General features: G+C 34.7%; 1 protein-coding gene across 1 annotated transcript in view; it reads right to left on the bottom strand.

The window, feature by feature from the left end:
- The window catches only part of LOC120637824 (neuroligin-4, Y-linked), a 172908-nt gene that overhangs the window by 78405 nt on the left and 75772 nt on the right, over nt 1-18731 (bottom strand). Inside the window, exon 2 of the mRNA XM_039909851.1 lies at nt 15214-15776. Coding sequence (XP_039765785.1) covers nt 15214-15664 — 451 coding nt within the window. The 5' untranslated portion in view covers nt 15665-15776. The remainder of the gene's footprint in view (nt 1-15213; nt 15777-18731) is intronic.

The raw sequence follows: 18731 nt of genomic DNA, 5'->3' as shown, positions 1-18731 counted from the left end.
ACACTCATGACATTTTAAAATCTCTTTTTATTATGTAAACTAATTAAAACATGGTTTAAAAAAGTCCTGTCTTGGACGCCCGTGTGCGGATCCCGGATCTTGTGGTCACGATAACGAGTGAAATACTTCACTTATCGAGTTGTTTTTTTTTTATATAGGCTTCGCGTATTTTGAGGAATAAAAGCCTATTACTTTTCACGGTATAATAAGATGTAGTTTAATTATTATTTAATAAATACTTTTACAAATTTACAAATAATCTCAATTTGCAAATCTTTGATAAAAGACATATAATATAGGTCAAACATAACTACCATTATCGCTTATAACACCAGGACTTTTAGAACAAGTTGTTTGTATAGAGCAACCTCTGTCTGTATAAAATAGAGGATAGGGATATTAAGGATATAAGAGATATCTTACGCAACATCACGTACCACCATAGTACAAACAACTTTTAACAACTCTATCACCAGTATATGCGACTCTTGTTCCGCCACAACAATATTTCTAAGTTTATCGTTTCAATCATAAATCATCTGTTCCCAATTAGTAACATTCTATTACCATCTTAACATAATCTCCTCTTCTCAAGTGATTAATTGAAATCCATGCTAACTTTTCTTTCCCGCAAATGCATCTTGTCAATCTTGTCACCGGCATAGATCATATACTTTTCTTTGATAGTCTGGTAAAGGCCATTATCCTAGTTTCAAAACACTATCAATATACTATTAATGAGTATACAAACTATGGTTTGTTGATATATTTAATATAATCACCTGGTTTTCATAGATAAAGTATATGATGTTGTAATGCTGTAATTCCCTATTTCCTAACACGTACATTACATACAAAATGTGTATACAGTAATGAGCAGTGATGGCGATAACTACATTCGTGAAGATCAGCTTAGCTGCATCATTTTTAAGCTCCAGAGATAAAAAGTATTCTAAATCTATCTCCTAAATTCAAGCTTTACATTTGCCAAACTTAATCACAGTGCAGTGGCTGAGCTGAATTTAGACAACAAACAAAGAAATAATCAGACTCACTTCCACACTTACAACACTGGTATGAATAATTAATGATCAGTCTTAAATTCTATCTCTCAGCAGAGTCCGCTAAAACAACAAAAAAAGACTAGCGAAAATCGATCCAGTGAAGTGAGTCAGCCTTGACCCAGATGTAGATGCGGAAAGCGTTCTTAAACTTAAAATGGGCTTAGGTATTGAATTTTAAGTGGCATTGTGAGATGATAACAAACATAATACCCAGCTGAGTTTGTTGTGGGATTCTTTTGAAATCAGAGCACGTTTTAAAAATTCCTAGTTTGTAACATTTATTAACTTAAGTTAATGGATTCTAAGTATAATATTTTTTTGCTTGGGGCATTCGCCTGCCAGTTACTCGCCAGTCAGATATAAATAAGGAGTACATTGTAGTGGGCCGGTTATCCTACTAATATTAGGATATATGGATCAATGGATGGATGTTTGTTACTATTTCATGCAAAAACTACTGAACCAATTTGACTGAATTTTAGAGTGAAGATAGATTATACCCTGGATTAACACATAGGCTGCTTTGAATCCCGGGAAAATGTACAGTCCCCGCAGGATTTATGAAAAACCAAAAAACCGCGGGCAATTATGATTCTGGTATAATTATGATAAATACCAATGTGGACGAAATTTTACACAGAATTTGACACAAAGTATATTATGAAAATTAAGCTTAATTTGCTTGAATTTATGGAGACCCATCCAACAGAGGCAAAGAATATTTTTAAATAATACAAACTAATAAAAAAAAATACAAATTCAATAGCATCAAGAAGACAGAGAGAAGAAGATCATCATCATATCAACCTATTACTGGCCCACTACATGGCACGGGTCTCCTCTCACAATGAGAAGGGGTTAAGGCCGTAGTGGGCTACGCTGGCCCAGTGCGGATTGGTGGGCTAAACACACATTTGAGAACATTATAGAGAAACTCTCAGGTATGCAGGTTTCCTAACGATTTTTCCCTTCACCGTTGAAGCAAGTGATATTTTAATTGATTAAAACGCACACAACTTAGAAAAGTTAGAGCTGCGTGGTGTAACTGTATTTCAGTTAAACTCAGGAAAAGAAAAAGTTTCAGAGGATTCAAAACAAAAAACCGAAACAAATGCGCCTTTGGTAACGGCTTATAAGAATAATCTTATAAATTATAAAATTATATAGACTAATCCCGGACAATATTTCTAAAAGTTCTTAAGAACTGTGCTTAAAAAGTTCTTAAGTTTACTTAAATGGATGGTCCCCGATCCATTTCTTTTAAAACGTGCTTACTGCGCGAACTTGATTCATCCCTTTCCTTCGATCCATCATGGCCGCGATAAGACCGGCCTTGCCTATTCTAAGGGCACATACACATAAAGAAAAATTTAGGATATACATAAAATGGTAATATTTCATAGTCTACAAGATCTTTGTCAGTACCGTCCCGAAGTCATTCTATAGGCTTCTAGTAAAATCAGTTCCAAACCCATTCATTCTGAGTGGAAAAACTTTGGGGTTCCTATAAATAAGCTTCTGAATTATTCTTTACGATCTGTTGCCTGCGACTTCGTCCGTGATGAAATTTTGTTTTGCCCTACATTATAATAAATCCCAGGACTGCCTACTTCATCTATTTCGTCTCACATAATGTACACATACGGTAAGTATACAATTTATTATATGCTTAGAGTAGATAGATATTTAAGATATAGATCGTTTATAATCACTTAGTTACTCGTTATGGAACCCTCAGTGCACGAATCTCCCTCTCACGTAGCTGTTTTTTTTTATCACGCGTAACACTCAGAGCGCGTGTTTTTATTGTTATCCGAAGTATTAGCCATAAATGTGACGATTTGCAATCAAATCCATTCAGTAGTTATTTGATCACCCCTATAATCGCAAAGGTATTGGATAGTCTGCTTGACATTCACCTTGCGGAAACGCTGAAGTTTCATGACGCCCAGTTTGGTTTTCAAGCTGGGTTATCTACAGAGACCGCTATACTAAGTCTAAAGCAGACTGTACAATACTACACCAGCAAAAATACTCCGGTGTACGCCTGCTTCCTTGATCTTTCCAAAGCTTTTGACTTAGTATCATACGATGTCCTTTGGGATAAGATGAAGCGAGCGGGCGTGCAATCGGAGGTGCTAAATATTATGCGGTTTTAGTATGCAAACCAACTTAACTGCGTCAGGTGGGGAAGGGAATTTTCTGAGCCTTACAGGTTGGAGTGCGGGGTGAGGCAGGGGGGGTTAACCTCACCTAAGCTCTTCAACCTGTATGTTAATGACCTGATCGTGGAGCTCAGCAAAAAGCCAGTCAGAATAATCCACGAATGGCTAGCTATGGCAAATAGGTTCACTACCATTATCAATCATCACCATCATCTTAATAGCAACCCATTACCGGCCCACTACAGGGCACGGGTCTCCTTCCACAATAAGAATGGTTTAAGGCCGTAGTCCACTACACTAGCTCAGTGCGGATTGGTGGACATCATCATCAATAGACTGTAACAATTCACAGCTGGACTAAGGGACCAATGGAAGGGTTTACCCATCACCGTTCTGGGCGGGGTTGGTGGTCTCAGTAGATAACAGTAAGAGGACGCACCCGACCGTTCTTTGTAATATTCCCTCAGTCGGCTCGTACCACCCACGGGTCGAGGCCAGTTGGTGACAGCTGTATTCTGATCTGCCGTTACCACACGGCATTACTATATGGTGTTGTTATCCATATAGCTTATAAACTTCGTCTTTAAGAGATTCATTAAGTTGTATTTTGACTGCAATAAAATTATATTGTCAAAGTGTTCTATTGTTCCTTACAACGGTTTACACGGGTATAAATATATAATAAAATCTATATTTATAAAAGAGAAAATGTGTAGGTATGTAAGGTAGGTCCGTATAGGCCCCGAAACGGCTGGGCCGATTTCATTGAAACTTTCAGGGGATTGACCTGGCGAGTAAACCTGTAAAGTTTGGTGACGATCGGAGCACTCCTATTTTTGAACAATCAAACTGTCAAATACAGCTTTTATTTACTATGATGATATTCTATTGTTGGGTGTACATGGGTGTAGATAATGATCTTCACCCGCTCCAGAAGAGAATGAATACGGAGAGAAATAAATGATTTAATATATTATGAGACTTAAATTAAAAATTTAATGATGTAAGTTTGTTGTTTGAATAAAATAAAGCAAAATCTAGCCCGGCGAAGCGGGCTGGGTACGCTAGTATTAAATAAATTTAACTGACTTAAACTATCTTAGATTTAATATTTGTTACAAGGACCACCTTTCAATATTATAGATCTAATACCCATAAAATTCCACCGATTTGATATTTGAAACCAATAAAAATCGGTGGTTATGTCACTGCAAACACACAAATTTTCAAAAGCGCCTATAAAGTAGGGCTGTTTGTAACAAATTAACTTGTGATTTGACGAGAAAAGACGATAGCAATCGAGTCCAATCAAATAAATATCGCCCTTAGGTCTGTATAAATAAAATTAGCATTCGTAATTGTAAAATTATTTATCTTGTAACGGAGCCCTAACCATCGCCGTTGCTTTTACAAAGCTTTTCTTTCTTTTACGTCTCGCGAACCCCGTATTTGAATCGAATGATACGGTATTGAGAAATTTGATGCCTTCGTTAAATGCTCTTTATGAGATTAAATGAAAAGTACGGGGGTATATAGAAAGAAACAGTTTTTCTTACATAAGGGGATTTTCTGCCTTGATAGAAGTGTGTGATTTTAATGCTACTTACAAATTCAAAAGCATGTATGTCTGTTTGTACGTAATCATTAAAAAGATAAGAAACATTGGATTTTTTTGGCGCAGTGGTTCTTAAAACTTCGAAGTTCGATCCCGGGTTTGGCAACCTGGGTTTTCTTTCTGTCTTCATTTTACCTGGCCCGGAATTGTTAGGCTTTTGTCTTGGCTCGTTACAAACCCTACTGACAAAGACGTGCCGTAAATATATTTAAGGTGTTAGTACGATGCCGCTTGGAAACCGATTAAGGATAAGCAGCACAGAATATGCACTAAGCGGACAGATGATATAAAAATGTATTAACAAAAAACACTTAGTAAAACAACTAAACTTTTCCAATTTTATTGTTATCGTGCTATGGAACAATCTGTCTGGAGTTATCCGTCAAAGTAATTCTCTTCCTATATTTAAGTGTCGTCTGAAAGACTATTGTCTATCTTTGAATGATTTATTTGAACTCGGATATGATCTACATGTTTTTTGTATATATGTACAGTTTACATATGCATATAAATATATATATATATGTATATATTATCAACGTTCATTTATTGACGGCCGACTGGCGCAGTGGGCAGCGACGCTGCTTTCTGAAGGTTTTTGTTTCACGGTCCAAGGCCGTGGGTTCGATTCCCACAACTGGAAAATGTTTGTGTGATGAGCATAAGTGTTTTTCATTGTCTGGGTGTTCATATGTATTTTCTAAGTATTTATATATATATAATTCATAAAAATATTCATTATTCATCTTAGTGCCCATAACACAAGCTACGCTTACTTTGGGGCTAGGTGGCGATGTGTGTATTGTCGTAGTATATTTATTTGTTTGTTTTGTTTTGTCTTTATTGCGCACACACATTTTATATAAATTAAACACAAATACTGATGAAACTTAAAAAAATAAAAATTAAATAGAGCGTGCAAAGGCGGTCTTATCACTAAAGCGATCTCTTCCAGATAACCTTTATTTTTTTTATTTTTTTTTGACAATGTATATTTATTAGTGCACTTATAGCAATGCCCCGCTCTCTTAACATAGGTTATGTAACTCAAAGATAGTCAGCAAGATATCGCTTGCAGCAATAAGGCCGCCTCCCGATGCAAAATCCAAATTCAAAATTCAAAATAATTATTTTTAATTCTGTATGTGAACTGGTAAGTTTCAGGGAAGGACGCTGCGGTGACACCAGTAAACCCCGTGTCTCATATCACCTTATGTAAGAGAGATCATCCGTCGGCCAATGGCAAGAATCCGATCCACATATACAAACCTATTTACAAATTGACCTAAAACATCCAAAGTCAATAAAAACTTACAGCGCGTAAACAAAAAATACACCCCAAAGGTAATATATTGCAACAGTATATTACAATCATAAATTACTGAGAGCGAATAGAAACAAAAATAACGATTGGTTGAAATCCATTGGGGACAAATGTAAACAACTATGGAGCATAACCACTGTCACAGTTTAGTGACATACAGTTGGGTTTGTATATGTTTTGTTACACTATTTTAGTCCTCATTTTTTAAGATACAAAGATATGTAAATAAAACTATAAATTTACAACCACACGACTTTTGCGATTGTACTTGTCTAGCTAAGATATAAGATAATTAATGTATTTAATATTTATCAATTATTTAATTTAAAAAAAATCTCAAAAAATCTTGTTATTATTTAGATAAGTTAATGACAAATATCAACAACGAACTATAATGTCGAGGTTTTAAGAGTCAGACGGGTTAGTTTTCATTGAAAGTATACTGATTTTTTGCCCTACTGTACAATAGCTAGACTGTTTAACTATTGAACCGCGGATTAATTCTTTTACGCTGCGTATAAGCTACGCTTTCCATTAATCGTTTAGATTGATTTATCGATATGAAGCAAGAGTCTATAGTTTATTTTGATCCATTCCTATGAATAGTGGTTATTTTATGAATGCTTTCAATTTTATTAATTTTACGCTTCGATTTTAAATCCATGTGAGTGACTGGTTTACTGAATGGTAGACAATGAACTTGCTGACCCACTAAAGAAATATAAATAAAGGAATACAACATTTTGACGGCGAACTATACTTTGAAGTGTATATATTACCTAATAATGTTATACGTTGTATATAAATCATAAGTAATAACCTTCTTTACCACATACCCTCACACACACGTGAACACACTCACACACACACACTTACACACACCCACAAACTAAATAAGATGCTGCATGCTTTTTGTATTTGAAATTTAATCATTATTTTTGTATATTTAGACGGCCGGTTGGCGCAGTGGGCAGCGACCCTGCTTTCTGAGTCCAAGGCCGTGGGTTCGATTCCCACAACTGGAAAATGCTTGTGTGATGAACATGAATGTTTTCCAGTGTCTGGGTGTTTATCTGTATATTATAAGTATTTATGTGTATTATATTCATAAAAACATTAATCAGCTATCCTAGTACCCATAACACAAGCTACGCTTACTTTGGGGCTAGATGGCGGTGTGTGTATTGTCGTAGTATATTTATTTATTTATTATTTATTTATTTTTGTTTAATTTACTTACTTCACTCTCATTTTTGTTATAGGCATTTACTATGTTCTACTTTTGTATTATTAGTACTATGCTTGTATTGTTTGTGGTAGGCATTAATTATTACGACACAGTTTATACTACTGTAACAGTTATCACGACACCATGTTTATTGTGTCAATTCTGTACACTTAACAATATTCTGAAATATTCTTTACTGAAATCAAATTATGTAAGGAATATTTGATGCATTACAAAAAGTAGCGAGATATATTTTATTTGCACTCTAAATTTAGTTAATAAATTTTGAATATTGTGTAACCAAGAGTTAGTTCAACAATAATTCACACTCTTGTGCAAGCGTTCGTCTAAAGCTCATGCAAATCCAATACCGTTTTTATTTCAAATGCATCTGCTGTCATCAATCATAGCTTTTCAATCAAGCATATGAATTTAGAGCGGAACATTTGCTCCGGCTTTGTGTTCTAACATTACCGTTTTCAATTCCAATTCCGTGTATCGCGGAATTAGATTGTTCGAAACACTGGAACTGATCAAAGCCGATGGAACTTTTCGGTCCAGGTACAAAAATGGAACGAAAAAGCAGTAATGAAGAAGTATATCGGCGTTCTACAAGACATAGTTCGGAGACTGTGCTCAAGAACTAATTTATTTAGAATATTGGATGGAAGCAGGCGTGGCTTTACTTTGAATAATTCCATAAAATGCTTTCTGAATCCAAGGCCGTGGGTTCGATTCCCACTACTGGAAAATGTTTGTGTGATGAGCATGAATGTTTTTCAATATCTGGGTGTTTATATGTATATTCTAAGTATTTATGTATATTATTCATAAAAAAATTATGTATATCAGTCATCTTAGTACCTATAACACAAGTTACGCTTATTTTGGGGCTCGATGGCGATGTGTGTATTGTCGTAATATATTTATTATTTAAAATATAGATGATAGATATCATAAAGAGACGTTGAGTTTTAAATTGAACATTTGCTAATTAAAATTTAAAGTCAGCATTACTTGAGCATTCATAGGTGTCGGAGCAACACGTGCGTAGATAGTTCATTGCGGAAGATATGTTTGGTGTGGAGGTATAAAGATAAAATAAGAAAGAAACAGATTAAAAATTACTTCGTTCAGATTTTTAAGCTTAAATAAGGGTGGACACCACACATTTCATAATACCGGGCTTTTCGGCAAAGAAATATTAAAAAAAAAAAGAATTGATAGAGCTTCCATCTCTCAAAAAGCTACTGACCTTAGCTTCTGACTGTGCATTTTTAATCATGTCAACTATTCGATTTCCACTTTTTGGAACTCCTTTTAAAAGACCAATTTTTTTGTAGGGAGCTCCAAATACCACGGTCTAGCAGCTCTCTGCGATTCCTTTGATGCCGTATTTTGTCCAACTCAATTACCAACGCTGATTTTAACGGTGCGAGGTCACAATTTTAGCACCTTGGGATCCCAACGTCCTTCTGTTCTCCGAGCTATGTGATCCGCCCATTGCCACTTTAGCTACGCGACACATTGAGCTATGTCGGTAAATCTAGTACTTCTATGGAACTCCTCTTTCCTTATTTGATCACGTAGAGATACTCCGAGCATAATTTTTATCGTTCGCTGAGTGGCTCTGCGCCTTCTTATGAGACCCATAGACAGCGTCAGTATTTTTAATAAAACTCTTACATTACGACAATATATCAACTTTCAAGGTAAGGAATTGTAATATATGAAATCAAATTCCATTTCAATATCAACATGTTCTCTGTACGAAGCGAAAAATACTCACGACTATTTGAAATCTCGACTTCATTCAAATTCTTATGATAACGAAAAAGAAAAGGCTTTTGTATTTGAAAGGGGCTTAGAATTGGAAAGACCCGGGGACCTTATCTCAGCCACGGGTCTATAGGAAGGGGTGAATGAATTTATATCCACAAGCTTTCAAAATATAAGACGGGTCGATTCATTTTTCTGAAATTTATGACGGTTCTCTATACCCGTTCATTTAGTGCGGAATTTTGAGAGTAAAATAAATGCTTACTGTCGATTTTATTGTTTTTTTTTATGATCTAGGAGTTTTCTGCTGAGAATTTTTATTTCTCAGTTTCTAACGGTATAATCTGATCTTGAAAATTAGTAACTAGCTAAAGAAATCCCTCTGAGGCACGCCGGACGAATAACTTCCTAGCTCATTTTTTATATTACTTGATGGTAATGTGAAAACCATTGCTTATAAGCTCTTCGTACGGCTTGCAATGAAGATGTTCTAAAATTTTCAATTTGGGTTTCAACCTGAGGCATGGGTGTTAAGCCTTATGTCTGTAAATACAACGGCAACTTCGCCTTTCAGACCGAAACACAGCATCGCAACAATGCTGCTTAGCGGCAGGAATAAGGAGATACTTCCCCAGATGAGCTTTGTCACAAAAAGCTTACAAAATATGATCATACTAGAAGTCCCGCGCGTATAAGTGAACCTTCGAAGATTCACTTTTTTTAGAACTTTGTCATACATAATTTTATCGAAACTTTAACTTTTTTCGCAGCGCACGTAGCGGAAGCTGTCAAAAGGAAAAAAAAAACGATTATAAAAAAATCTTCATTGGTGCTATGCTTCTTTTGGTCTCGGCGTGATGATATATAGCCTACAGCCTTCCTCGATAAATGGGCTATGCAACACTGAAATATTGTTTTAATCAAACCAGTTCCTAAGATAATCGCGTTTAAGTAAACTAAAAAACAAACTCTTCAGCTTTATATAATAGGAATAAGATTATATATTAATGAAGACTTCAGGGGTTGGGTTAATAATAACTACTATACTATCTAACAGGTTAGCCCACTAACATCTTACTGCATCATAACTTACCAGACGGAAGTGAAAAAAAAACTGGTAACCGATTTGATGATAATTTCCTGTTCTAACGAAGGATTCATGACGAACCTATCTAGCACTCTACATTTATTACTTGAGCCAGTAAAATACCAACTATTTGCTGGATTTTACACCCGCATCATTTGCTTCTGAAATTTGCCTGATCTGAATATCGGAAGGTTCACTGTTATAACATTTTAAACTCAATCCCGTAAAGCTGCAAAATGCTCGGATACTTGACTTCATGAATTCTGATACAATGTGTGTGCGTATGTGCGCGTGTGTTTGCGTGTTGTTTTGTGTGTGTGTATGTTTGTTCTGATACAGAATCACAATACCGATACAATGATAGCCTAGTGGATAGGGAGACTAAGTTTGATTCCCGGCACGCATCTCTAACTCTTTTTGTATGTGCGTTTTTAATTTACGCAATTAAATATCACTTGCTTTAATAGCAAAGGAAAACATCGTGAGGGAACTTGCGACCTTGAGAGTTATCAATTATGTTCCATAGTAGGCTGATAATTGGTTGATATTGATGAAGATGCGTGTATGGGAATCATCCAGCTTCCATCGGAAATATTTTTAACGGACAAATTCATAATTTATGTCATGTTCTCGAAAACGCAAGACGAAAACGAACGTGTACCGCGATTACATGTGAAAATATTCTAAATGCACAAGTGATGGTTTGTAATTGGAAAGGGCGAAATCATTCGACGAGCGAATTTTCGCAGGGAATTAGGGCCTTGGAAGGAAATTACATTTGTACGACGTGTGAACATTGTCAAGCAACACGCATAAGAGACGATACTCGTATTTCATATAAAAAAAAAGAGTTATGCCGATCGGCTAAATTTTAAATAAAATTTTATTAGTATAAGAATTTATAAATTGAAATGTATACACAGTGAGATTAAACATTTATACATTTAAATATAATTTAGTAGTGTTACAATCACTGCATGTGATTGAAGCAGCACAGAAGAATAAGCTCTAAATAGTTTTAATCTATGAGAAGAAGTAAGAGATTTTGGTTTAAATACATTTATTTCTTAAAAAGAGCTCAATAGTTCACTTACATCGAGAATACAATAATATTTGAAAATTTAATAATACAATATATCAAAGTGCGTTACAAATGTACCATATCATTTAAAAGTAAAAAAATTTGCAGGTGGTGTAAGAAAATGTTAGTGAGCGATAATACAAATCGTTTTATAAAGGAGAGGTAAACTTTTAGTGTTAACGATTGCCTCAGGTAAATTATTGTACAACAGGATTCCCTCAGACAGTATGCTTTTCTTTCCACAATTGGTTCAAGTTTTAGATAGTAAAACAATCGTTTTACGTTTTCTTAGATAGTTTGCGTATGTTTTTGTTTGAAATCGTAATTGTGAGAGTATATAATTGGTGCTTATTTTTCTTATTGATTTATGGACAACAATATTGGCACCACTGTCATATATTTTCCATCTGACCCTGTGGGCTGCTACTTTTAAATATGTTGCAAATAGCACCAATTCTTATAGCGGAAGGGTGATTTTTGGTAGGGAGTAAAGTGTTCCGGACATTTGGGGAATTAAATACGAATGGATGTTTCCTCACGATCTGTGGACACCTAATTAGATGTTGTGACAAATGATGAAGACGCATTACTTTCGTGATAAACTCATTACTTTTTCAACTTCCATTCCATGTTTTATTTTTTACTTCGCTTCGTCAGCGTTTATTATGGTTTTTACAAATCCCGTGAGAATCGTTTGTTTTTCTGGCATAAAATTACCCTGGATTACTCTTCGTCCCTACAGCTAACTCGCAAAATCAAATTGAATCGTTGCTTAGGGCATAAAGCAATAACTGGCCAACAAACAAACACATTTTCGCATTTGGATATAAGTAAGAATTTATTCCTCATAGATTAAATATCAAATATCGTGCCCTCTAAAGCAATACCATGTCTAGACATAATATTGGAGTGTTCATGAAAAGCATCTATTTTTTGTCTTAAAATTCCCAAAATTTTTAGTAAAGCCTTTCTGATATTTTTAAGTCAAAGAAGAGGCGCGGATTTCTTATATTGGATAGAAGCAGGCGTTACTTTGCACATTTTTTTTTTTTATGTATCTACCTAATGTCTAGTGCTAGGAAAATTTTAGCTCTTTCAGCTTTATGAAAAGTTATGATAAGATCTCGAAGACTTTAGAAACTTGGCGTTTTTTTACTTCTTCTTTACTTCTTTACTTTAAACTGTGAATTTCATGATATGTTATGAGAATTAAGCATAATCTGGTATACTCCGCGAAAAGCCGAAGAATCTGTATGGCGTAATTTATAATTTCCTTAATTCTTATACTCAACTCCAACGTCCTGTTTAAAAGTTATTAAACCACGAGAACAACATTTTTTTCTGAAAAAAAAGCTACCAATGTATTTTTCTGTGACCCTGACAATGTATATGCAAAAGTTCAAGATGATCGGTCCTGCGGTTGGAAGCCAACAAACTCTCATTCACAATGCATTTATAATTAAATTTTGCCTTTATGTAGAGGTTAAATCCTTAACATACTTTTTACTTGTTTGTTTATTGAAAATTTACAAATTATAAAGGACGCTGACGCTTTATTTTTTTAAAACTAGCGGTCAAGACTAATAAAATTTTAATTAGATTCGTAAAACGAAAGAGGTTTCGTTTTTATCTAGCTTGGGCAAACTAAACTAACTCCGGTTACAAAGTTACTCTACTGAATCTTGCATTATTTTCCGCCATACATTTATTTCTTGAACCAATCCCAAAAAAATTCACGGCAAACGTGCATCGTAACACGCTGTAACAAAAGCCAACGAAACCGGGCAAAATACAAAAAAAACCTTTTTCGTAGCATTTCGTAATATCGACGCGGAGAGCTAAGCGAAATTTTTTGGTCCTCTTTGTTACCTTTATGGTTGTTTGTATTACACAGCTTAGCAATCATACATTATCTCATATTGCAGATCGCGTGAATCCCTTTGCGAAGCTTATAAAAAAATCCTATTATAATATTAAGGATATCGCAATCGATAAAAAAGATTGGCTTTATTTGCTTGCACTTCATAGCTAATTATTTATTTACTAGCCTATGTGATGGTGATAATATAAAATAACTGGCTTAGTTTGTTGTGGACTACCTTTTAGACCAGGGTGCGTTTGGAAACCTCCTTGTTTTAGTTTTACGTAAATAAATGTAGTTGTCACGATCATGTCAAAATAATAAAAACAAATATGTAAGATCGCTCCATAGGTCCTTCGTGAATAAAAATTTTTCAAGCTTAATTTAAAATTTGATAAGTTTAATGATATAAAATAGTTCCTATTCGGGTGACAAAAGCTAGTCTTCACTAAAGAATAATTGATAAGAACAATCAATTTATTCCAAATAGACTAAGTGACTCACTATGGAATTGAGTTTATTCTTTTATAAAATGATTCCTAAGGTTGTTTTAAACCTACCAATGCATACATTTAAAGTATGTATCATAACGCATTTATTACAGCGAGGTTACTATACAACCCATATTTTTTTAATGACAAGGTTGTTTGTTAGCTGCCGGCTTTCATCTCTTAACAGAATAAATTAAAAATTAATAAATTGTTAAACTCGTAGTTCTGTGATATGTTTACCTGGGGTAATAACTGACACCGGAAACTTTGAAAAAGAGGGTTTTAAGAGAAGGGCACAAATAACTCAAGTAACAGTAAAACGTCTCGAAAATATCTGGAGAAATCGGAACATCTACCGCAATAATAAGTGAAATTAATGCGATCACTGATTTTTCAAAAGAAAAGCAAAGGAAGATTACCTTTGGATCGAAAGCATTTTTTTTAATTCACTCGCGCGTATATCTAAGACTTGTTTAGAAAAGCTTCAAAATCGTGCCGCCTTGCGAACCTTAATAAGTAAAGCTGGCATAGACGGTCCCAGCTCTAAGTTATGAAGCCACGACGAAAAAGAGAGAAGAAACTGTTATTAATGTCGGGCTCATTGCGTACTGTTCGGTTGTTAAACTGCGGTTCTAACACATACCTGTTAGAACAGTTCGATGTGTCTTCAGTATTCGTTATAGTCATGATAGTACGGTTCTCGTGAAATCTGGATCAAAAGATAATCCTTATCTAAGGGCTATTGACTTTTCACATTGTTATCGTAGGGCAAATATACGTGGGACTGTATACTCTCTTCTGAATAAAACTCAAATACCGACGGATAACTATGTTGAATTTGAGAATCCCTAAATATCTAGTAGTGTTTTCCGTTACGAATGGATTTCCGAAGTGTACCAGTAGTAAAACGTAAAGTCTTCGTCTTTGAAAAATGGTCATGACCAGAGATTCTACAAAAACCGCCCGTCTATAGAATTTTTACTGCATTAATAACTCGCGGTATATAAATAAATAAATAAATAAATAAATATACTACGACAATACACACATCGCCACCTAGCCCCAAAGTAAGCGATGCTTGTGTTATGGGTACTAAGATGACTGATGAATATTTTTATGAATAATATACATAAATACTTAGAATATACATATAAAAATATATATCTGACTCCTTTCACTTTTTTTTAATTAACAATATTTAAATTATTTTACATTTGGTAGATCCCACTCACCCTGTTTCATTATTAATAATAACAATAAGATTGAATCAAGCAACATAAAGTAATTCCAGCTTTGCAATAAACAATTAAAAAATTCAAACCTTTACCATCTCATGTTATCTGAGAGAAACGTGCGTATAGAAAATACACACTTCGGAGGTCAAATATAAAAAAATATTCATTAAAAATCAGACAGCTAAACTTACATATATCTTTCTGTAGTCAGTTGATCAATAATCTATTTAGGATCTTGTAAAATACTTTAATTATAAAAATCTTTAAAATGATTAAGTTTTACCTTGAGCGGGCGCGTAGATATTCAAATAGAGGCAATCTTCTGATTGATTTGTCAAAAAAGGCAATATCCTCTTCAGATATTCTAACCTCCCTTTCGATATTCGCTTCAAAACTGCAGTCTCGTTTCTTATATCGGGCAAAACTTGTGGGCAGACTGGACTGAACTCCTCCGCTATCTTGACCCCTGACCACTGTGCCCCAGATACTGGGGGCATAAACCTCAGTGTCCCAACTGGAGGTGAGGCGTAAGGAATACCACGAAATACTTCTACTGGTTCCAGGAATCTGGATTCAGGTGTGACTATAAAACCTCTAATATCACCGTATTTAGTCCGGACAACTCTTGAGCTTATTAAAGGCATATTTTTATCTTCCATTGTGCTATCACCTCGTACGATCCTCGAAGTCAGTGCGGGAAGTGTTATGAAGTGGAGTATAATCAGCATTAACATCTTTCCGCCTCCAGCGCCAACGGTCGAGGTATGTGGTACAGAGTATACTTGATGCTATAAGTTGACCATTTTGCCTTGGGTGTAGCCTCCGTCGGACCATTTACCGGGTTATCTGGAACAAAACGGAAATCTTAAAGCAGTTGAATTAATGGTATTGCTTATCGGGGAGTTCATTGACGTTTTTCAGACCCATTGATTTTTAGAGTTCCGGGGCCCGAAGGGGGCCAACGGGACTCTCCCTTGTCCGTACGTCTTCCAGTGGACTGTTTTTGATCACTCGAGATTTCAAATTTCTACGGAATAGATTTCTGTTGCCGATTTAAACAACCTCAACTAACAATTAATAAACGCCCTCAAACCTGTATCCATGCAAAATAAAAATAAAACGATTTTCATTATGGTCTACGTGTTCTGTTGAGTCTTATTATTAATAATAATATTCAAAAGCTTATAACCGTCTATTGCTGGACTAAAGATCACTCCCAACGGGAGGGTTTGCCCATAATCTCTACGCTCACGACGGGTAGGTGATCGACGGGTAGGTACTAGGAGAGGACGCAGTCCGTTCTCCATTATATTTTCTTAGTCGCCTCGTACGACACCCGTAGTAAGAGCCTCCTCATACCGCGAGTGTCGAGAAGAGTATAAAGACAAAGAAGACTTGAATTTATCGGATCACGGATTTATCATATAAATTCAAAACCTTTAATGACACTTTGTCGTATATATTATTTTTTATTTACGTGATTTAAATAACTTTATTGCATAAAAGAATGTAATATTGTTTTAATTTTAAAATTAGAAAAATAATTCATTTTCAAAAGTTGTATTTACTGCCACCGCGCTGCGTTATTCACATTTGATCTAGGGTGTCTTTTAATATAAATATTATCAATTGAAATATTCTATAGTTTAACATTTACTAGGTCACCATACAAAAAAACACTGTGAACTTAAAGTAGGTTTAAAAATATTATAGTTATGAAAAGAGGGCTTATCTCTTACATTTTCTGTAACATTTGAAATGTTACAGAAAAGTGAAAGCCACCAGCCACTGTTTTGACCTACTTTCATAATAAACTGCTTATGAAATATGTTGTAATGGGACCATCTAAGCTTATATTTCAAGTGTTTTTTTTAGAATTAGAAAAATTAATTTCCAACGCCTGCTCAAAATATTTGGTTTTTATTTATTTATTTAGAATACTTTATTGCACAAACTTAAAAATAATACAAGAAAGACTCAAGAAAAGAAAAAAATAAAATTAAAATCAATTAATTTTTTTTTTTTAATGTTTATTTAGAACAATCTTAGCCGGGTGTAATTTACCGTAATAACCTTATAACGGCTCTATTATACAGACATGATTGTTTTGCTTCATCTCCGGTTGACAAGTTTTAGTGGCGTTCTGATTAAGACCGTTACAGTTAGCTTAACGTGCCTCAGAGGCAAGGTGGGCAAGTAAAGGCTACATTCGGAGCAACAAAGTCAGTCACCAGTCCAGTTGCTTCTCCAAACATTGCGCCGACTAGCCGACTAATTTGCATGGATACTCTGCACTTTCCGAATTGTAAATAGTTGTGAGTAAGCACTTTCATCGCCTAGTTGGTCCAAAGTTTCTATGTTTTAATATTTTCAGAAAGCGCTTACAGGAATTATTGCTAAATAAATAAAAATTAAATTATTTATCTATTGAATTATAATAATTTCTTGAGTACTTCCTAATTTAATCTCATTACTGTAACATTTTTGATAAATATTCATACACCAACTGGTAGAATGAACTGGATTCTATTTAATATTATAAAAACTCTGTGTACCTACATTCTTGTAAATAAATTAAAAGATGAAAGAAAAGAATGATAAAAACTGGGACCAACAGGTTAACTTAACCTGAAGCACCGTGAACTTCCTGACTCAAGGCTGGTAATAAAAAATATTTTATAGAAAAACCCAATAGGATTCAAACTTATGCATAATATAATAATAATAATTTATTCACAAGAATGTAGACCAGAGCTGTTATAATATTAAATAGAATCCAGTACATTCAACTTTGAAAAACAGACCGCACACCTGATTACGAAGAATTACATAAACTGCCAAAGCGCTTCAGTGATCGAAGTAAACGTTCAGATGTTATATTTATTGTATGAGAAGCATAGCAATCAAATTCGTGATTTGTAGTAGCATATACGTCATAATTTCACAATCGTTATACCGATTACAGATGAGAACTAAACAGTTCTGCAAAACTCTTGTAATTGCATCTCTATTATGTTTTAAAGCATTTAAATGCCGTAAAAAGAATAACCGTGCAGTCAAACCACGAAATTTTAGGCTTAAATTTTTCATATAAAAATAAAAATCTTTAACTTTTCAGGCTGACCCAAAACCGTAGCACGAGAATAGAAAGGTCGACCCCCAAAAAAGGTATTAAAAATATTTTGGCTTTTGGTTATTCATCTCCTTTGCATTTCTAAAACGTTTCAACCATTACGTTTTGACCCATTTTCATGACAAACTGCTTTCGAGACCCGTGCCCATGTAGCCAAAGAGCTAATGGGAAGACTCTCAAAAGTACTGAATAAAGCAATTTCATAATTTGCTTGCCATTTTATCCAGTCATCATCTTTTTATTTTTAAATATCTACAATTTAGCTCTTGACTGCAATCTTACCTGGTAGTAAGTAATGATGAAATGTTACATGGTAGCGGGCTAATTTGTGAGGTTTATAGCGCTGTAATGAACCCATACTCCTTGTCATGGTACATGAACGCTTGTGGCCACGGCTTTGCAGGCAAAGTAAAAACAAGCCATCACACCAGACCAGGGAAAACTCTTACCAAATTGTCCGGGAATCGAAACCGAGTCATTTCACTAATAATACATTACAGTTTACTTATCGATGCTATTGTACAAGTGATAAGATTGTTTGAAAGCTGCACTATAATTTAGAATAATTATTGTTTAATTGTTAAAGGTTGATGTAGGGAAACAACAACACGACTGTTATATTTTTGGTTGGCTTCTTATCGGTAGAGTCTGTCAAGAGTCACTATAAA

Source organism: Pararge aegeria, chromosome 4 (genome assembly GCF_905163445.1).
Source record: "Pararge aegeria chromosome 4, ilParAegt1.1, whole genome shotgun sequence".
In the NCBI taxonomy this organism is placed as follows: domain Eukaryota; kingdom Metazoa; phylum Arthropoda; class Insecta; order Lepidoptera; family Nymphalidae; genus Pararge; species Pararge aegeria.
Note: the sequence above shows the minus strand (reverse complement) of the source record. Positions and strands in the feature narration are given on the sequence as shown.